General features: G+C 38.7%; 1 protein-coding gene across 1 annotated transcript; it reads right to left on the bottom strand.

The window, feature by feature from the left end:
* Positions 1 to 12302: 12302 nt before the first annotated feature.
* On the bottom strand, positions 12303 to 20463 carry vri (vrille). The gene is made up of 2 exons (XM_067139265.2): positions 20244 to 20463; positions 12303 to 14298 (listed from the first exon to the last, which is right to left on the bottom strand). The coding sequence occupies exon 2, from the start codon at positions 14276 to 14278 to the stop codon at positions 12923 to 12925; it is 1356 nt and encodes a 451-aa protein (XP_066995366.1). The 5' UTR covers positions 14279 to 14298; positions 20244 to 20463; the 3' UTR covers positions 12303 to 12922.
* Between the last annotated feature and the right edge of the window lie 2401 nt (positions 20464 to 22864).

Here is a 22864-nt window from a genome sequence, read left to right as displayed (position 1 = left end):
TTTTGAGATATACAGTACAAATTCTCATTTTAAAATTTCACCCCCTTTTTAGTTCCCCCTTAGAGGAGTTTCCAAAAACAAATCACATATATTTCTTTGCTTTTACAGGAGATTCCAAATACCACTTTTTACGTCTGTAACATTCTGCGTTTCTCAGATATTCTGTAGATATAGTCTTTCAAAAATTCACCCCAATTTGTCACTCCTGTTTAACTGCCATTAATTGGATATTCCAGAAAAAAATTGGCGATTCTTCAGTTTTAAAGGATATCCCATGAAAAATTTTCAGTTCTGTAATATCTTCAGATTCTGAGATATATGTATCCTCACTAAAGGCATTCAACCCATTATTGCCCCTTTTACACCGCTCCTATTGGGATTTACAGAAAACAAAAAAATACGTGTTCTTTCATTTTTAAATGAGATTCTAAATATCAATGTTCATATGTGCAAACTTTTAAAGTTTTGAGATATAGATACACTCATTTTAAAAATCCACCCCCTTTTCAACCCCCCCCCCGCCCTATTTGGATTTTCCAAAAGCAAAAAGAAATGTTTCTTTATTTTTAAAGGAGATCCCAAATACCAATTTTCAGGTCTGTAATATCTTCAGTTTCTGAGATTTAAGTATCCTCATTAAAGGCATTCAACCCCTTTTTCACCAATCCTATTGGGATTTTCCGAAAACAAAAAATATATGTTTCTTTATTTTTAAAGGAGATTACAAATACCAAATTTTACATCTGTAAACTTTTGAACTTTTAAGATGTAGATACACACATTTTAAAATTTCACTCCCCTTTTCATCCCAAATTATTTGGATTTTCCAAAAACGAAAAAATACCTGTTTCTTTATTTCTAAAGTCGAAAACAAATACCAATTTTCAGGTCTGTAATATCTTCAGATTTTGAAATATAAGTAGCCTCATTAAAGGCATTCAACACATTTTCACCCTTTTCCACCCTTCCTATTGGGATTTTCCGAAAACAAAAAGAAATACGTGTTTCTTTATTTTTAAAGGAGATTCTAAATACCAATTTTTACATCTATAAACTTTAAAAGGTTTGAGATATAGATACACTCATTTTAAAAATTTACCTCCTTTTCAACCCCCCCCCCCCCATTAATTGGATTTTTAGAAACAAAAATACGTGTTTCTTTATTTTTAAAGGAGATCCCAAACACCAATTTTCAGGTCTGTAATATCTTCATTTTCTGAGATATAAGTATTCTCATTAAAGGCATTCAACCCCCTTTTTCACCCCTTTTCACCCCTCCTATTGAGATTTTCCTAAAACAAAAAAATGTTTCTTTATTTTTAATGAAGATCCTAAATACCAAGTTTTACATATGTAAACTTTCAAAGTTTTGAGATATAGAAAAACTCATTTTAAAAATTCACCCCCCTCTTCACCCTCCTATTAATTGGATTTTCCAAAAACAAAAAAAAGTACGTGTTTCTTTATTTTTAAAAGATCAAAATTACCAATTTTCAGGTCTGTAATATCTTCAGTTTCTGAGATATAAGTACCTGTATCCTGATTAAAGGCATTAACCCATTTTTCACCCTTCCTATTGGGTTTTTCTGAAAACAAAAAAAATACGTGTGTCCTTATGTTTAAAGAAGATTCTAAATACCAATTTTTACATTTGTAAACTTTTAAAGTTTTGAGATATGGATACACTCATTTTAAAATTTCACCCCCCTTTTTCACCCCCTTAGCGGATGTATATCCAAAATTCCTCTCTTGTCGAGCACCTACATCATAATATGAATGTATCCCCAAAATTTCATTTCTTTATGTACAGTACAGTAGTTTTGGCTCGGCTATGATGAATCAGTCAGTCAGTCAGTCAGTCAGTCAGTCAGTCAGTCAGTCAGTCAGTCAGTCAGGACAAGTTATTACGTATATATAGACTAGCAAGATACAATTGCTTCGCTACGGTGTTATACTGAAATTTATAATTGAATGCTTATGGTTTTAGGTATATAATCCGCCGAAACTCGCGATCGGACTCGTTTTCTCGAGAATCCGCCAAAATTCGCGATCTGACTCGTTTTTTAATAGATTACGGCAAGTTTCCTCCCATTTTCAATCTTTCTTTCCAGCAATCGATTTCGTACTTCCCAGGCTAGGTCCAGGTATTCCACCCGGTCAGTTGGGTACCTAAATCTTTGCTATATTTTCCTATAAGCATTTTTAATATGGATCAAATCCTTCAGGAGATCCGGCGCGGTGTCGTCTTGGGTGCCTTGGCGGTACTGAACCCGCGGCCGGACTGCATTCTTAGTCATTACCCGTCCAGGACCCGTTTCAAGCGCGGTCCGCACATTTGACGACGACCCAGAACATTATTATTATCATTATTATTATTATTATTATTATTATTATTATTATTATTATTATTATTATTATTATTATTATTATTATTATTATAGATGGTCTGGACCCCACAGCAAGATGCAAGACCGCTACTTGGCGGTAAAATACATCTGCTGCCATTGTCATTGTTGAAAATGTGATCAACACCATTGTCGCGCGTAGGCAAGTGTGCGGGATTTCTGGCGATACGAATGACATACTTCCGTGCATTATTGACCTTATTATAGAGGTGAACAATTTGACGGTCAATCTCATTCCTATCGTTTATTTCAAAGGTGATTAAATTTTTATTTATATGCCAGGAGAATCTACAGTAATCTAAGAACGTTCTCCGAAGGAAAAGGTGGCTCTTGAAAACGAACACAGGAAAGATTATAAATGATCGGTTTGTGATCAGAATAATTACGTCGAAAATCTACAGCCTGTTTCCAGTCATTCGACAGGGTGAGGAATGGAATGAATAAAGCCTCCATCTAGCGGCGACAACAGGAATTGTGGCGGCTGACAAAATCTGTCGCACTCCTCTGGGGCAATGATTAATGAATGACAAATGAAATAAAACAACATCGGACAGTGTTGCTGGAATGAATGATGACAGAGAAAACCGCAGTATCCGGAGAAAAACCTGTCCCGCCTCCGTTTTGTCCAGCACGAATGACACATGGAGAGACCGGGATTTGAACCACGGAACCCAGCCGTGAGAGACCGGCGCGCTGCCGCCTGAGCAACGGAGGCTCCTTATAAATACATTATGAACAGTAAAGTTAAGTTACCCCCCGCCAAAAAACTAAAAGAAGGCGTGTTACCTTATGTTTAAAGGAGATTCAAAACACCAATGTTCATGTCTATTAACTTCAGTTTTGAGATAAAAATAATTCACGTTTTTCACTTTCACACTCCTCCCCACCCCCCAAGTGAATTCTCGGGCAAAAAATACTTGTTTCTTTAATAGTAAAGGATCTTCTAAATAGCAATTATCACGCCTCTAACTTCTTCAGTTTTTTATGTATGTGTCTTCATGGAAGGAATTCAACTCCTTTTCACTCCCGCCCCCAAGATGGTTTCTCCCCAAAACGCGTTTTTCTTTGTTTTCAAAGGAGATCCAAATACCACTTTTCACGTCCGTAACAACTTTAGTTTTTATTAGATATATGTATTCTCATACAATTAGGTCAATTAATTTTTCTATTCTTTCACACCTCCCCCCCCCCTTTCATTGGATTTTCCCGCGAATACGTGTTTCTTTACTTTTAAGCAGATTCCAAATATCAAATTTTACGTCTGTAACATCTTCATTTTTGAGATATCAGTAGCCTAATTCAACACCATTTTCAGTCACTTTAAACCCCCCTCTCCATCCAAGTGGTATTTCCGAAAATTAAAAATTCACGTTTCTTTATTTTTAATAGAGATAAAAAACACCATTATTCACTTCTGTAACTTGTTACGTTTTTTGAGACATACTGTAGAAATTCTCATTTTAAATTGTCACCCCTTTTCCGTTCCCCTTAAGTGGAGTTTCCAAAAACAAATCACCTATATTTCTTTACATTTACAGGAGATCCCAAATACCCAATTTTCTGTAGATAGTCTATCAAAAAGTTCACCCCAATTTGTCACTCCTGTTTAACCGCCATTAATTGGATTTTCCAAAAAAAAAAAAAAACCACGTGTTTCTTTATTTTTAAAGGAGATCCCGTATACAAATTTTCAGTTTTGTAATATCTTCAGTTTCTGAGATATATGTATCCTCAAAGACATTCCACCCATTATTCACCATTTTACACCCCTCCTATTAGGATTTACAGAAAACAAAAAAATACGTGTTCCTTTATTTTTTAAAGGAGATTCTAAATACCAATTATTTCATTTGTAAACTTTTAAAGTTTTAAGATGTAGGCACACTCATTTTAATAATTCACCGCCCTTTTCACCCCTCCCCCCATTATTTGGACTTTCCAAAAACGAAAAAATACCTGTTTATTTATTCTTAAAGTAGATCCCAAATACCAATATTCAGGTCTGTAATATCTTCAGGTTCTGAAATATAAGTAGCCTCATTAAATGCATTCAACCCCTTTTTCACCTTTCCACCCTCCCTATTGGGATTTTCCGCAAACAAAAAATACGTGTTCCTTTATTTTTAAGGGAGATTCTAAATACCAATTTTTACATCTATAAACTTTAAAAGTTTTGAGATATAGATACACTCATTTTGAACATTCACCCACTTTTCACCCCCCCCCCCCCCCATTAATTGGATTTTCTAAAAACAAAAAGTACGAGTTTCTTTATTTTTAAAAGAGATCCCAAACACCAATTTTCAGGTCTGTAATATCTTCAGTTTCTGAGATATAAGTATCCTCATTAAAGTCATTCAACCCCTTTTTCACCCCTTTCCTCCCCTCTTATTGGGATTTTCCGAAAACAAAAAATACGTGTTTCTTTATTTTTAATGAATATTCTAAATACCAATTTGTACATCTCTAAACTTTAAAAGTTTTGAGATATAGTTGCACCCATTTTAAAAATTCACCCCCCTTTTCACCCTCGCATTAATTGGATTTTCCAAAAATAAAAAATACGTATTTCTTTATTTTTAAAAGAGATCAAAGGTACCATTTTCAGGTCTGTAATATCTTCAGTTTTTGAGATATAAGTACCGGTATCCTGATTAAAGGCATTCAACCCCCTTTTCACCCCTCCTATTGGGATTTTCTGAAAACAAAAAACAATACGTGTTTCTTTATTTTTAAAGAAGATTCTAAATACCAATTTTTACATCTATAAACTTTAAAATTTCTGAGATATAGATACACTCATTTTAAAATTTCACCCCCCTTTTCACCCCCTTAGCGACGGAATATCCAAAAATCCTCTCTTAGCGAGCAGCTACTTCTTAATATGAACTTATCCCCAAAATTTTATTTCTTTATGTCCAGTAGTTTTGGCTCGGCGATGATGAATCCGTCAGTCAGTCAGTCAGTCAGTCAGTCAGTCAGGACAAGTTATCTATCTATATATATATAAAGTAGCTTGTCCTGACTGACTGACTGATTCATCATCGCCGAGCCAAAACTACTGGACATAAAGAAATGAAATTTTGGGGATATATTCATATTAAGATGTAGGTGCTCGCTAAGAGAGGATTTTAGGATATTCCGTCGCTAAGGGGGTGAAAAGGGGGGTAAAATTTTAAAATGACTGTGTTTATATCTCAAAACTTTAAAAGTTTAGAGATGTGAAAATTGGTATTTAGAATCTTCTTTAAAAATAAGGAAACACGTATTTTTTTGTTTTCAGACAATCCCAATAGGAGGGGGGGGGAAAGGGTGAAAAAGGGGTTGAATGCCTAATCAGGATACCGGTGCTTATATCTCTGAAACTGAAGATATTACAGACCTGAAAATTGGTACTTTTGATCTCTTTTAAAAATAAAGAAGCACGTATTTTTTGTTTTTGTAAAATACAATTCATGGGAGGGTGAAAAGGGGGTGAATTTTTAAAATGAGTGAATCTATATCTCCAAACTTTTAAAGTTTGCAGATGTAAAAAATTGGTATTTAGAATCTTCATTAAAAATAAAGAAACACGTATTTCTTTGTTTTCGGAAAATCGCGATAGGAGCAGTGAAAAGGGGTGAAAAATGGGTTGAATGCCTTTAATGAGGCTACTTATATCTCAGAAACTGAAGATATTTTAGACCTGAAAATTGGTGTTTGGGATCTCTTTTAAAAATAAGGAAACACGTATTTTTTGTTTTTCTGGAAAACCCAATTAAGGGGGTGAAAAGGGGGTAATATTTTAAAATGACTGTATCTATATCTCCAAACTTTTAAAGTTTGCAGATGTAAAAATTGGTATTTAGAATCCCCATTAAAAATAAAGAAACGCGTATTTCTTTGTTTTCGGAAAATCGCAATAGGAGCAGTGAAAAGGGGTGAAAAATGGGTTGAATGCCTTTAATGAGGCTACTTATATCTCAGAAACTGAAGATATTATAGACCTGAAAATTGGTATTTGGGATCTCTTTTAAAAATAAAGAAACAAGTATTTTTTGTTTTTCTGGAAAACCCAATTAAGGGGGTGAAGAGGGGGTAATATTTTAAAATGACTGTATCTATATCTCAAAAATTTTAAAGGTTACAGATATAAAAATTGGTATTTAGAATCTCCATTAAAAATAAAGAAACACTTATATTTTGTTTTTGGAAAATCGTAATAGGAAGGGTGGTAAAGGTTGAAAAACGGGTCGAATGCATTTCATGAGTCTACTTATATTTCAGAACCTGAAGATATTACAGACCTGAAAATTGGTGTTTGGGATCTCCTTAAAAAATAAAGGAACACGTATTTTTTTTTGTGGAAAATCCAATTAATGGGGGGGGGGGTGAAAATGGGGTGATTTTTTAAAATGAGTGTATCTATATCTCAAAACTTTTTAAGTTTATAGATGTAAAAATTGGTATTTAGAATCTCCTTTAAAAATAAAGAAACATGTATTCTTTTGTTTTCGGAAAATCCCAATAGGAAGGGTGTAAAAGGGTGAATAATGGGTTGAATGCCTTTCATGAGGCTACTTATATTTCAGAACCTGAAGATATTACAGACCTGAAAATTGGTATTTCGGATCTACTTTAAAAGTAAAGAAACACGTATTTTTTCGTTTTTGGAAAATCCAAATATTGGGGGGTGAATTTTTTAAAATGAGTGTGTCTACATCTTAAAATTTTAAAATTTACAGATGTAAAAATTGGTAGTTAGAATCTTCTCTAAAAATTAAGGAACACGTATTTTTTGTTTCCTGTAAATCCTAATAGGAGGGGTGTAAAAGGGTGAAAAATGGTTTGAATGCCTTAATTGAGGATACACATATCTCAGAAACGAAAGATATTACAGAACTGATAATTTGCATATGGGATCTCCTTTAAAAATAAAGAAACACGTATTTTTTGGTTTTTGAAAAAGCCAATTAATGGCGGTTAAACAGGAGTGACAAATTGGGGTAAATTTTTTGAAAGACTGTATCTACAGAATATCTTGGAAACGTAAAATGTTACAGAGTAAAGAGTGAGTGTAAATCTCCTGTAAATGTAAAGAAATATAGGTGATTTGTTTTGGAAACTTCACTTAAGGGGAACTCAAAAGGGGTGAAATTTTAAAATGAGAATTTTTACAGTATATCTGAAAAAAACTTAACATGTTACAGAAGTGAAAAATGGTATTTTTTATCTCTATTAAACATAAAGAAACGTGCACTTTTAGTTTTCGCAAATACCACTTGGGTGGTGGTGGCGGTGGTGGTGGTGGTGGGGTAAAAGTGACTGAAAATGGTGTTGAAATCTTTTAATTAGGCTTCTGATATCTCAAAAATGAAGATGTTACAGACGTGAAAATTGATATTTGCAATGTGCTTTAAAAGTAAAGAAACACGTATTCTCTAAAAATCCAATGAAAAGTGGGGGGGGGTGAAAGAATTGAAAAATTAATTGACTTAATTGTATGAGAATACATACATCTAATAAAAACTAAAGTTGTTACAGACGTGAAAATTCGTATTTGGATCTCCTTTAAAAAAAAGGAAAACGCGTTTTGGTGGGGAAACCATCTTGGAGGGCGGGAGTGTAAAGGAGTTGAATACCTTTCATGAGGACACATAAATCGAAAACTGAAGAAGTTAGAGTCGTGATAATTGGTATTTAGAAGATCCTTTACTGTTAAAGAAACAAGTATTATTTCCGGGAAAATTCAATTAAAAGGGGGGTGGGGATTATTGTGAAATGAAGTGAAAAAAGTGAATTATTTTTTTATCTCAAAACTGAAGGTAATAGACGTGAACGTTGGGGTTTTTAATCTCCCTTAAACATAAAGAAACAAGCATTCTTTTAATTTTTTTTGGTGGGGGGGGGGTTGCGGTAAATAAACTTAACGGCGGTGGGGTGTAGAAGGAGGTGAGACCAATTGATTTTACTGTTATTAATGTACTTATAAGGATCCTCCGTTGCTCAGGCGGCAGCACGCCGGCCTCTCACAGCTGGGTTCCGTGGTTCAAATCCCGGTCACTCCATGTGGCATTCGTGCTGGACAAAACGGGGGTGGGACAGGTTTTTCTCCGGATACTCCGGTTTTCCCTGTCATCAGCCATTCCAGCAACACATAATAGTAGTAGTAATAATAATAATAATAATAATAATAATAATAATAATAATGTTCCGGACCGTCGTCAAATATGCGGACCGCGCTGGAAACGGCTCCTGGGCGGGTAATGACTAAGAATGCAACCCGGCCGCGGGTTCAGTGCCGCCAAGGCACCCAATATGACACCACGCCGGATCTCCTGAAGGATTTTATCCATATTAAAAATGATTATAGGAAAAGATGGCACAGATTTACGGACCCAACTGACCGGGAGGAATACCTGAGCCTAACCAAGGAAGTACGAAATCGATTGCTGAAAAGGAAGATTGAAAAATGGGTGGAAACGTGCCGTAAAATAATAGAAAACGAGTCAGATCGGAAATTTTGGTAGATTCTCGCAGAAAACGAGTCAGATCGCGAATTTCGGAGGATTATATATCTAAAACAATAAGCATTCAATCAAAAATTTCAGTATAATACCGTAGCGAAGCACGGGTATCTTGCTAGTTTTATATATATAGACTAGCAGTTACCTTCGGCTTCGCTCGCGTCGATTTCGTAATTTGATGAAAGTAATCGTTCCTCTGCACTGTACTAAGACATAATCTTTTAGTCCCTAAAGTATAAAAACTCACCGAAATCTAGAGTTTCATTTACCCCAGAAACTCTTTGTAAGTCACGTTTGAGGTATTGCTTTTTGGGGCTAAGACGACATTGCGACACAGAAATGTAATTGTGAGAAACAGTCATGCCTCAAGTCGAAAAATTCCACGTTTCTTTATTTTTAAAGGTGATTCCAAATAACGTTTTCCATGTCTGTATCATTTTCATTTTTTGATATATATAAGTATCCTCATAAAAAATAATTTTACTCACTTTTCAACTTCCTTTCACCCCTGTTAAGTGCCTTTTCCGATAAGGAAAACGTACCTGTTCCTGTATTTTTAAAGGACTTTCCAATTACCAAGTTTCTTGTCTCTAACATGTTAAGTTCTTGACATATACTGTAGATATACCGATAATAATTTTAAAAATTCACCCGCTTTTACAATACATTTCAGCCCCTTAAATGGATTTTCCGAAAGCGTAAACATACATGTTTCATTATTTTTAAAGGAGATTCCAAATACCAGTTTTCATGTCTGTAAGTATTCTTATAAAAAGAATTCAAATTCTTCTTCACTTCTTTCCAACCCTCTACCCCCTAAGTGGACTTTCCGAAAACAAAATTATGTTTTTCTTTATTTGAAAAGGAAATTCACAATACCAACTATCACGTCTGTTTAAGTTCAGTTTTTAATTTATAAGTATCCTCATGTACGGAATTCAACTGCTTCTTTACTTATTTTCAAACCCCCTTAAGTCGATTTTCCAAAAACAAAAGAACCGTGTTTCTATATTTTTAAAGCAGATTCCAAATACCAATTTTCACGTCTGTAACATCGTTGGTTTTGAAATATAAGTATGCTTAAACAAAGAAATCAACTAATGTTTCAATTTATTCATGCCACCCCCATAAGTAGTTTTTCCGAAGACAAAAGAATAGGTATTTCTTTACCTTGAAATAAGATTCCAAATACAAATTTTCGTGGCTGTAACATCTTTCGTTTTTGAGATGTAAGTATCCTCATAAAAATAATTCAACTCCTTTTTCAGCCGCCCCCACCCTCGCCCGTTAATTCTTTATTTTTGAAGGAAATTCCAAACACCAACTTTCACGTCTGTAACATCATTAGTTTTCGAGATATAATTATCCTCATAAAATGAATACAATTCATTTTTCATAAAAATAATTAAACGTTCTTCACTTCGTTTCTCATTCCCGCCTTGTGATTTTTCCGAAAACAAAAAATGCTTATTTATTTATTTATTTAGTTATTTATTTATTTATAAAGGATCTTCCAAATACTATTTATCACTACTCTAAAATCTTCAGTTTTGAGATATGTTTATCCTCATAAAAATATTCAACTCCTTCCTCCTCCCAAGTTGATTTTCCCATAAAATGCGGGATTCTTTATTTTTAAAAGATATTCCGCCTACCTGTTTTAACGTCAGTAATATCTTTAGACTTTTAAATATAAATACCCTCATACAAATAAGTCAATTAATTCTTCAACTCTTTCACCCCCTTAAGTGGATTTTCCGAAAACAAAATAATCCGTGTTTCTTTATTTTTAAAGGAGATTTCAAATACCAATTTTCGCTTCTGCAATATCTTTAGTTTTTGAGATATATGAGAATCCTCATACAAAGATTCAACTCATTTTTTAATTCCTTCGCCCCCTTAAAGTGGTTTTTCCGAGATGTAACGGAAGATGTTACAGGCGTGAAAATTTGTATTTGGTTTCTTCCGAAAACAAAAAATGCATGTTTCTTTATTTTTAAAAGATTAAAATACCAATTTTCACAACTTTAACATGTTAAGTTTTGAGATGTTCTGTAGGTGGATTTTCCGAAAACAAAATAATCCGTGTTTCTTTATTTTTAAAGGAGATTTCAAATACCAATTTTCGCTTCTGCAATATCTTTAGTTTTTGAGATATATGAGAATCCTCATACAAAGATTCAACTCATTTTTTAATTCCTTCGCCCCCTTAAAGTGGTTTTTCCGAGATGTAACGGAAGATGTTACAGGCGTGAAAATTTGTATTTGGTTTCTTCCGAAAACAAAAAATTCATGTTTCTTTATTTTCAAAAGATTAAAATACCAATTTTCACAACTTTAACATGTTAAGTTTTGAGATGTTCTGTAGATATGCCCATTTTAAAAATTCACCCCCTTTTTCAGTTTCCCTTAAGTGGATGTTCCGAAAACAAATTATCTATGTTTCTTTACTTTTACGGGAGATTCCAAGTACCAGTTTTCATGTCTGTAACATCTTCAGTTTTTGAGATATGAGTATCCTCATAAAAGGTATTCAAATAATTTTTCGCCTTTCTTCACCCCCCTTAATGGGATTTTGCGAAAACAAAAAAACACGTTTTTCCTTTTTTTTAAAAGAGATTCCAAATATCAATTTTTATGTCTGGCAAGTTTTAAGTTTTGAGATATAGATATCCTCATGTAATAATTTCACCCACCTTTTCACCTCTTTAGTGATGGGATACCCGAAAATCCTCCCTTAGTGAGCACCTACACCCTAATATAAATGTATCCTCAAAATTTCATTTCTTTATGTCCAGTAGTTTTGGCTTGGCGACGATGAAACTGTCAGTCAGTCTGTCAGTCAGTCAGTCAGTCGGACATGTTATTTTATATATATAGATTGGACGGTGAAGGATGTCTTACACCCTGCATTAATATATCTGAGGTTCAGGGATTAACATTCAGGAGTAAATAACGTTGCCAGTTACACAAAATAGCAAGGTGCTTCCGATTTCCGTAGTGTACTTTGAGCAGACCCAAAAAGTAAAGGTTTAAAAATATCACTATTTCTGTTCTTACAACCTACTTCCTGTAACCACCTTTTCATCAGTAGGACTTAGTATTAACTTACCATTTTAGGTCCTTGTTAAACATATTCCTCAGTGTCTTCGTTACTAACATCTTAAGTTTATGACAATGACAGTAGATTATAAATGGCGAAGAAATGCCCACTAGTAAACTTCATCATATTGAGCCTCTTGATGAGAGGTCGAAACGTGAAGTAAGAATTAAGTAAGGCAATGATAAACCAACTTTGGATTAATTGTTTATGTACATTTATTCGCCATTCAAGAACATTATCATAGAGGTATATAGGCAACTGTCTGGGATGATATAAAAGAATGCACAATTACAGTAGCATTGAATGTTTATTTCAATACATCTAGTAAATACAAAATAAAAATATTTACCTAACTTTACTATTGGTAGGAGAGGCTGCTGAGGTGCGTATAGCGGGTCACTTTTGGTCAGTTGAGCGGGAGTGATGAGAGATCTTGCGAAGACATTCGATTCAAAATATGTTGAATTCAGATACAAGGCATGATGAATTATAGAGAAAGAGGGACACTTAATATATATGTACAAAAGAGAGGTAACCTGAGCTTAAAAGAGTGCACCAAACATAAAAATATAAATTAAATTATCCAGACAAGCGACAGTTAAATATAAACAACAATGAAGTCCGTAGGACTGAGAATCGACTTTGCTCCTCATAATGAAAGAACATAATTTCCTTCTCTTTATAATACCATTAGCAGTCTTAAAATCTTTCCATGCACAATAGTTACTTAATAATAAATGTAATAAATACTCAACACAAATCAATTCCAAGTAATTTCCATTAACTGGAAAACTACACAGAAGTTCAAAAATATCATCCAACAGGTCATGATCTTAAATACTCAGTTTTACCAAAAAGGTATTTTCAGGTCGCTAAAAACTCTTTTCACACGCACTTGAGCACTGTCCTTATGGCTGTGGAGTGTGTTCGGGTGAACTCTTCCTCGTGAGAAAGCTCTTAATGTTAGCTACCTCGGACGCAAGACGAGCCAACTCCGTTTTCAGTTGTGCGTCATCTCCACATTCAAGAGGTTCAGAGGAGCCGGTTCCCGAACTTGGAGAAGTGGGCTGGAGGTGTGGTTGGTGATGTGGTGGTAAAGGACCAGAGGGACATGCCAAAACAGGATGCGGACCCCATTCCACTCCCAAAGAAATGCCAGAGTCTCTTTCGTCGCTGCTTCCCTCGGCGTCCCAAGGAGGACTAGCGCGTGGACCAGGTTCCTGTTTAATGTTCTGGAGTGACAACAGTGTGGTAGCGGCATCCTTGTCACCCAAATGAGTCTTATGCCGGAGCTTGTGAGGCAAGCTATTGTTACTGCTCGCGACCGTCAACGGAAGAGGTCCTGGTACAGAATTCTCATCCCCACTGCCGCTGCCACTAGACAGTTCAAAAGGAGATGCAGCACGACTTCTGCTGCGACTCAAATTTAGGACACTGTTGGTGGTTACTTCGAAAGGCTGCGAGTGAAGGGATGGAAGTGGGAATGTATACGGATAACTATCGTGTTCCGGATAGCTGTTGGACTCAGGCTGGTGTAGATGCTGTGTCTGATTGGACTGTGCTTGGGGAGGAAAATGGAGAGACTGTGGTGGAGGAGAGCTTATTCCTGTACTGACAGGCTGGTGTATTACGGACGTAGGAATAGGATTTGGAGTTGGTGCGTACATAAGTGTTGGAGGGGCTGCACTGCTCGTTAGTTTTGGTCTTTTAGTAAAACTAAGAACTTGTTCCGTTGTTGGAAGCGTTGCCATTACTTGTTCCACACTGATAAGACTCTCTCCACAAATCCCGAACTTGTCCTTGAAAGCAGCCAGCTGTGCCTTCAGTACATGGTTTTCCTTTGTGAGTTCTACAACTCTAGTCTCCAAGATCATGTCATTGAAGCGGCGTTTCTCCCGAGATCTCTTTGCAGCCTCGTTGTTCCTTCGACGTCGGTCCCAATAGCTCTCATCCTTCTTATTGTCCGGGATAAATTCTCTCTGCTTCCGTTGCGAAAACAGTTCCTTCCTTTTCAGATGTCCCGCCAAATCAAAGCCAGGAGGAGGATATGGGGTTTCCGGATTTGCGGCGTCCGGCGACGTAGGACGAGACATATCAACCAGCATGCCCTCTGGGGAGCAGAAGGGTGGTCCTCCAACTCCAGTAGGCCCAGTCAGGTTATTGGTGCCACTGCTGCTATGGCTTCCAGGCATGTTGGAATTCAATGATGGAGTTTCACCATTGATGGGCGATCCACTCTGCCGGGCGACAAATTCTGCCACCATAATTCGGTGTCTTAGAACATCTGGAAAAGAAAGAGAGGGGAAATATAAGCCACACGAAACTTATAGATACGGTGCTACATAACTGAAAATGTGAGTCTGAGAGTTCATGCCAGATCATAACTGTAAGTTAAACAAACACAAACACACACAGGCATACATGAATACCGAAAAACGGCTACGTGTTATTAATCAATACATCAAGAGTCTGTTTATGCCTCACATTGTTTGCTGCAATTTCTTCCAGGGACTGGGAGTGCTATTGGTTCATTGTGTGTGCGATTTTTTGTTGACAGTATGTTTTATTTTAGTGCCTGTGTCATAACACTCTGGACACTGGGGTAGGAAAAGGTGTGCTAGAATGTTTAATGTAATGTCCCAGCATTTCCATGACAGTGTGATACAATCAAGAGAAAATTATAATGAAGGCAGATGTCTGCAGCGTGGGCTCGGTAATATACCGCTCAACTCTAACTTCCCATACGTGCCGTGGCTTGCGCCACTATAACGGCAGGTACGTACATCTGTTGGTAGCTATGTGAGTTGTTGTCATACTGAGGATAAAAGAAAGGTGATCTACAAATAGCAATGCAAACATGAAAATCTAGATGCATTGCGATCAGGTCAGTGACCTACATATGCTCGAACTAACATAGCGTGCTGTACACGGAGAGTGGGACAAGCGACGAGAATAACTTGTGATGTAGTTCAGATATTGCATAATCCTTTTTGAAGTCAACAATTTGTTTTTTTATATCCAGAACATGTTGGCCTGTATAAATTTTGCACCATACAATAAACACATAGAACTTCCCCATCGTGTTATTACACTCTTTGCCGTGACCAATAAGATACAAATCGAGACTCAGTTCCCCGGGTATGAACTCGAAACTGTAGCTTTTGTTTGTCGTAATGCTGTGCTCACAGGAAAGAATTCCGGCTGGTGTCCTAGTTTTCCTTCTTCCGGCATGAAGGAAAAAGTAATCCTTCAAACATTACTCGATGAATTTACGTGGCAGTTCTAACATTTGCCATGACACGGTTCACGCAGATTTTGTCCAGTGCAGATGATAATCCAAATGTATCTAATCCACGCGTCGCTGGATACAGAATCAGATTTTATGTTAATTTACAGTTCTATCATTGTATTCTAGTATTAATATTAGTTTGCATAAATAAGGTCGGCTCATCACTATTTTTTACCATTTGCTTTACGTCGCAGCTACACAGATAGGTGTTATGGCGACGATGGGATATGACAGGGCTAGGATTGGGAAGGAAGCCTTAATCTGCTACGGAAAACCCCCTTCAGGGGTGCCAACTGTGGGGTTCTAACCCACCATCTCCCAAATGCAAGCTTACTGCCACATGATCCAAACCAGGGCTAAATCGCTCGCTATTAAGATCATTTCACGCGATCATAAAATTAATGCTAAAAATGAACAGCTCATCAAATTTGGCACTCCACGTCTCTGTATCTCCGCTAGATCATCGTCTCTAGCGAAATTTGGAGAGAGGGAGGGAGAGAAAGAGAGAGAGAGAGAGAGAATGCTTTCTAATACCTCCTTGGACGCTGGGATCTTGTTACAAGCCGAGTCGCATAGCTTGAAATACAGTACACTGGTATAGTTCAAAGAGAGAATGATGGACTGGCAGCAGCCATCTTCAGTTTCATTTTTCCACATTCATCAGCATATAAGGATCAGTGGTAGAGCGTCTGCCTCCAAATACCAAGATCACGGGCTCAAATCCGGCAAAGGTAGTCGGATATCTGACGAGCAGAAAAAAAAGTTAATTCGATATTCCATGCCGTACCATGTCAGAATATTAAAGATCTCTGTTGATATCTGGTGTTCATGCGACAACATGAATTAGGTAGAAACCTAGCCAAAGATCGCCCAATAGAGATCTATGTTACTCAGCCATCTAGTGAAGTAAAAGGGAACGTCAAAACTGACGAGCAGCCAGCATAGATTGCGTCAAATTAAAATGCGATTATTTTATTTCGCTAGTAGTTTCTTTTTACAGGTTGCTTTATGTCGCACCGAGGCAAATAGGTCTTATAGCGACGATGGGACAGGAAAGGGCTACGAATGAGAAGGAAGCGGCCGTGGCCTTATTTGAGGTACAGACCAGGATCGAAGCCATCATCTCCCCAATGCACGCTGACAACTACGCGACCATAACCTCACGGCCAACTCCATCGGTATTATTATTATTGTTATTATTATAAACGAGACTAACAGGTAGACATGCGTCATCATGTTTCTTTCTTCATCCGCTTACCCTCCAGGGTTGGTTTTTGACCCAGACTCAGCGAGGGACCCCAACTCTACCGCCTCAAGGGCAGTGTCCTGTAGCGTGAGACGCTGGATCGTGGGATACAACTGGGGTGGAGGTCCAGTACTTCACCCAGGCGGCATCCCCTAATATGCTGAACAGGGGCCTTGTAGAGGCTGGGAAGATTGGAAGTAATGGGCAAGGAAGAGGGAAGAAGCGTCCGTGGCCTTGAGTTAGGTACCATCTCTGCATTTGCCTGGATGAGAAGTGGGATACCACGGAAAAACAGTACGAGGATGGCTGAGGTGGGAATCGAACCCCCTTCTACTCAGCTGACTTCCCGAGGCAGAGTGGACCCCTTCCAGCCCTCTTATTACTTTTCAAATTACCTGACAGAGCCGGGAATAGAACCCGGGCCTCCAAGGGTGGCAGCTAATCACACTAACCACTAACCACCACAGAGGCGGACTATCAATCATTATCATTTATTCCACAATCACACTCTCGTTCCTCCACTGCTTTTAATGGTTGTAAAATAATGGCAACGATCTAGACTATAGTCTGCAACAACAATGAGCGCATACTCTCTAATATCACACATTTACTACATGTAAAGAACCGAACATATGGAGAAAGAAGCAGTTACCAATAAGGAGATACACAGCGTACATGCTATATCAGTCCACTATCGTACTGTTCGTTCTATGGGCGAATGCTAATGACATATTATAGACAATATTAAAGATAGAGTAGTGTCCTAACACCCACATAACGCGCAGCTGTAGTACAGACACAACAATAACACTAACTATCAAGCTGGGCTGAGTAGTAGTATTTGAAGGTGCTCAAATACGCCAGCCTCTTGTCGGTAGATTTACTGGCACGTAAAAGAACTCCTGAGGGACAAAATTCCGGCACCATATAAATGTACTTAATGGAACGTAATACAGATAACATTTTTATTAATAGATTACAAACTATCAAATATGAACGCACAGTAAGATCAAGGTGATGGGGTAGACTAGCTGTTCTTTCTAACGGCTCAGTACATGCTACCATGTAGAGAGGTGACTCGCGACTAATATTCTGCAGTACTTACTAAACGCGAACTTTATTTTGCCTTGGCAGAAGATGAAGTTATTCAGTTCAGAGAATTCGGCGTCCCGCCGCGTTAAGAATGCGTATGACACTTCATCTGTACTTACATCATTCAGTGAATCATCCTCCATGGAAGCGAGGCAGTGTCCATTCGCAGTTCACCTCCACAATACTGACTCACAACGGGCCTTCATATCATCCTTCAATTGAACCCTTCTCTACTAATTGTGACGCGATAATGGAAGATATCAGATAATAGCGAACATTAAACAATTTTTTTTCTGCTAGTGGCTTTATGCCGCATCGACACAGATAGGTCTTATGGCGACGATGGGACAGGAAAGGGCTAGGAGTGGGAAGGAAGCGCCCGTGGCCTTAATTAATGTACAGCCCCAGCATTTGCCTGATGTGAAAATGGGAAATCACGGAAAGCCACCTTCAAGGCTACCGACAGTGGGATTCGAACTCACTATCTCCCGGACGCAAGCTTACAGCTGCGCGCCCCTAACCGCACGGCCAACTCGCCCGGTGAACATTAAACAAACTTCGAATTAACAATTGTGTGATACGAGATGGCGGGGCCCCGTGGTGTAGGGATAACGGATTTTTACCTGGATCTGAGGGCTGGCTCGAGTTCCACAACTGAGGAGCTATCTGACGACGAGATAGCTGTCCCGGTCTAGAAAGCCATGAATAATGGCAGAGAGGATCGTCATGCTGACCACGCGATACCTCGTAATCTGCAGGCCTTCGGGTTAAGCAGCGTGGTAGTCTGTTGCATCATGGGGTTTGGTTTGTTTTGTTATACGAGATGATCTTACTCTGCAACAATCTTCGAATAATAATGTGCACGTAAACAAGTTTGAAAACATTTCAAAAATCAATAATCTACATAACGTGTAGAAGGAAAGCGCTGGCATGTGCCAAAGTTGAATTTTATGCGCGGCGATGCTAAACCGTTATATCACCGATAAATATGTCAACATGCCCCTCCTTTCCTATTTGCACGTGATCCTAACGTCACGCGGCTTCATGATAGCCACCTGTTTTTTTCCTGTGTGGCGAAACCCACCCGAAGCGACAGAGCAAGGCCCCATCTGAATTCCCCCGGCCCACGCTGTGCACTTGCCAAGGTCATTTCCTCCTGGATCATTGTACTCCTTGCTGCAGTGATGTCCAACGGTGATTCAGCACCCATTTCCAGTCTGTATTTCCCCCCTCTCAACATATAATTATGCTGGTTCGCAGAAATGTGAAGTGATACATCTCTTCTTTGAATAATCCAATCATCGTGGCTTTACGTCGCACCGACACAGATAGGTGGTCTTGGCGGCGACGGGATAAGGAAAGGCCTAGGAGTTGGTAGGAAGCGGCCGTGGCCTTAATTAAGGTACAGCCCCAGAATTTGTCCGGTGTGAAAGTGGGAAACCACGGAAAACCATCTCCAGGGCTGCCGACAGTGGGATTCGAACCCACTCTCTCCCGGATGCAAGCTCACAGCCGCACGCCTCTAACCGCACGGCCAACTCGCCCGGTCCACTGAAGTAGAAACAATAAAAAAACGACATCTCGATGACTAACAAACTTGTACATGAACGCTTACAACATAGAAGTATCATACATGAGCAAATACATAAACGTATGTAAGCAATGTGCATGATGTAATCGGCTAGTTTCTTCCTTGAAACTAGTAAGGGCCTTATTACGCAAGCGGATGGCCGTGACAATTCCACGTGACACTAGTCACGTTGTGTTGTGTCTCGCATCGTGAACGAGCAGCAAGCAACGGTTTGAGAGAAAAAATAACGTATAGCATTATGTAACCTAACTCTGAAGGGCAAACAACAACAGACTCACGTGTGATGGCAATCAAGAATATTACGTTGAAATGTATTCTTTGTTCAATATGATGATGATGATGCTTGGTGTTTTAAGGGGCCTAACATCGAAGGACATCGCCCCTTTGTTCAATATGATGACTGGAATCACTGTTGGAAAGAACCAACAAACCATTGTCTTCTCATTTAGCCTACATCACATAAAATCACATTACAAAGCCTGTTAGCCAGGAAATGATTGATGCACGAAAACTGAAGAAGCAACAAGGGATACTTGTCCTCGCATCATCCCCAAGACTCATCACAAGCTTTTCTGGTGATGATGCAAGAACACTTGCGGCCTGAGTCACCGAGAGCCAACCAACGTATCATTCTTTGTGACACAAGACCGTGCAACGAGAGCGCGTAGGAGGCCAGTAACGAACGAACACGGCAGCAATCTCCTTTATCTATTTTTATCTGAGAACAAAGTTAACGCCAGATTTATACGGAACAAATAACAAAAAAAATCATTGGTATTGTTTCACTAAAAAATAAAATGATTATTTTAATCAACCCTGAAGAGACGTAAGTTCACTTCTCAACATGCAATGTAAGAGGTCATTCACTGGATTATGACACAAAGTCTAAGCGAAAATTGAATACTGTGCAAAGTACGCGAGGTGAAATACTGTGACAGTCAGGACGGGCAACACAATGACAAGTGCAATAACTAGAGCGAAATTTCGAAAATTACATTTTTGAAAACTCACCAATTGAAACACACGTTGTTTTTTTTAAGTCAGTGGTAATTTGTAGAATACTTTTCACAAAACAGCACACACAATTTGCACAGCAGTTTTTAAAAGTAACAACACTTCAAGAGAGCACACGTTCCACAATACGTTACGACAATACAACTGAATGTCACGAAGCGAACTCTACATTTACGTCTAACACGTTCGACACAGTGTGAAGGACTGGTAGACCTGTTAGCACTTGGCGGTCTAGTCAGCAGTCAATGTCGCGAGCGAGGAGTGGGGAGCGGCCCCGGAACGAGGACAACACCCTCTGTGACTCACCAATCACAGCCAGGATAGGTCACCTTCACATTACGTAACAAAACGTGTGGGTTTGTTACGTAAGCAGGATCCCGTTCTCCCCTCAGCAAAGACGTACACTGCACGATGTAATCCGGAGTTTGCCGAACGAGATCGCAGCGAGGCAAAACGCAGGGTGACTGAACCGAAAACAAGAAAGAAAACTTTTTAATGCCAGTCAAGAAATAATTATTCTGTGTTCACATAACAGAAGAGGTCGGCAGGGATAGGCATGTTAAAAAAGTTCCTTCTCCAAATTGCATGCGACATAACCTATGCCACCACAATGAAAAATATTCGGTGACAGAAGACGTGTGTTCAAGATATGACATGCGTGCCACGTGACATTCAAAGCAGATGCTGACTTCTTGCAATCTACACGATACATAACATTAGGTAACAATTTGCAGGAGCACTTGAGAGCATTAAGTGAGATAGTTTAACGGCAATTAACGTGACAGCAGCTAAGAAATTACATTTCTTGGACTTGCACTCTTTAATCGTGAGTTACTAAGTTATGTGCAAAGTTTAACTAGGTACCTTCTTCTTCCACCGCTTTTCCCACACCTGTGGGGTCACGGGTTCGATCCATGTCACACATGTGATTTGGCCCTGTTGTACTGCCGGATGCCCTTCTTGACGCCAATCTTATTTGGAGGGATGTAATCACTATTGCGTGTTTCTGTAGTGTTTTGATAGTGTGGTGTGTCGTGTGAATAGGAAGAGGAGAGTGTTGGGATAAACAAACATCCAGTCCCCAAGCCAGAAGAATTAATCAGACGCAATTAAAATTTCCCATCCTTCCGGGAATCGAACCCGGGACTCTTTGAGCCTAAGGTCTCAACGCTGACCATTCAACCAAGGAATCGGACAAAGGCTAATCAGGTATGATGTAACAAAATGCATGGATATTGTGAAACCTCTTGGGTCACGCCACGTAACTGCTGTACATCTTGGCTCATATAATGATGTGACTCACTCGTAACCATGACTTGGAATATAGGGAAGAACAGCTGGTTTTCCCTAAAGTTTTCAATGATAGACAACCCTGCTACAGCCAACATCCATGTAGTACGAGGAAGTCAATAAAAATGTACATTAATTCCACTAGTCCTAGATTCCCGTGGCCAGTAGAAAATTGCATAAATGGCATTACTGTGCAAACATCACAGATTTGGAATGTTTGAATTTGCATTGTTATTAGAGACCCGTCATATTTTCTAGGAACACAGTTATATCAGTTCTTATTTCGAATTAGTCATTTATTGAATCATTAATGTTGCTCATACCTACATAAGTATTAATCATATGACAGGACAAGTAGAATGTGAGAAAAGCTAAGTCATTGCCCACGATTTCACCACCGTCCTCGTTCTCTCATTTTAGCTATGAGACGTTAATATGAAATGAGGTATTAGAACACGTAGAAGTCCGGCTCCTAGGCTGAATGGTCAGCGTAGTGGCCTTCGGTTCAGACAATCCGGGTTCTATTCCCGGCCGGGCTAGGGATTTTCAACGCGTTTAGATCATTCCTCTAGCTTGGGGGCTGGGTTATTGCGTCTGTCAAAATACACACCTTCGCTGACACACAACACACCACAGAAACACGCAATAGTGAATACATTCCTCCACACAGAAAAGGCTAAATCCACACAAAGCGCCGATCGGAAAGGGCCAGGAGGAAGAAGAAGGGAAAGATGGCACAGACAGTCCATTGCGAGTCTGCGGCCCTCGCCATGCCAATACCGCGGTTGCCCAACCTGATGACCTGCAGATATTGGAGTACCTGTACCACACGTCCAGCGCAACGACATTTCAGCCCCATTACTTGGCTTCCGTGACGGGGTACGATCCCTTTCACATCTCCGACAGCTCTATATTTGGTCACGTATAGCTGAGTGGAGCCCATTCAGAATTCTAATCCTTGGACTGGCTGGGAATCGATCCTGGGGACTCTAGGCAAGAGGCACACTATCCCTGCACCACGGGGCTGGCATAAAAATAGGGCACAGACGTTTGAAATCGCCTGAATATTGACCTGTATCCTGCTACAATTTGCAGCATGCAATGAAATGAAGCCTAGGTGAATTTTACCTGTCAGAATCTGTTCCAAGATACTGCAGATTCTTTGGAAAGCACTAATATGGAAATCTAATAGAAAACCCATATTGATGATTTTTCCGTGGTTTCTCATTTTCATAGCAGGCAAATGCTGGGACATGAGGGACAACAAAATGAAAGTGATTATCTGTTTCCATCAACAAATAGGCTAAACTTGAAGAGTTTGAGTTCAT

The sequence above is a fragment of the Anabrus simplex genome, chromosome 2, assembly GCF_040414725.1.
Source record: "Anabrus simplex isolate iqAnaSimp1 chromosome 2, ASM4041472v1, whole genome shotgun sequence".
NCBI classification, from domain to species: domain Eukaryota; kingdom Metazoa; phylum Arthropoda; class Insecta; order Orthoptera; family Tettigoniidae; genus Anabrus; species Anabrus simplex.
This window is presented reverse-complemented; position numbering and strand designations above follow the sequence as displayed.

Bases quoted from the DNA above. Each gene is read 5' to 3' on its own strand.
- vri (XM_067139265.2), bottom strand. From the start codon at position 14,278: ATGGTGGCAGAATTTGTCGCCCGGCAGAGTGGATCGCCCATCAATGGT.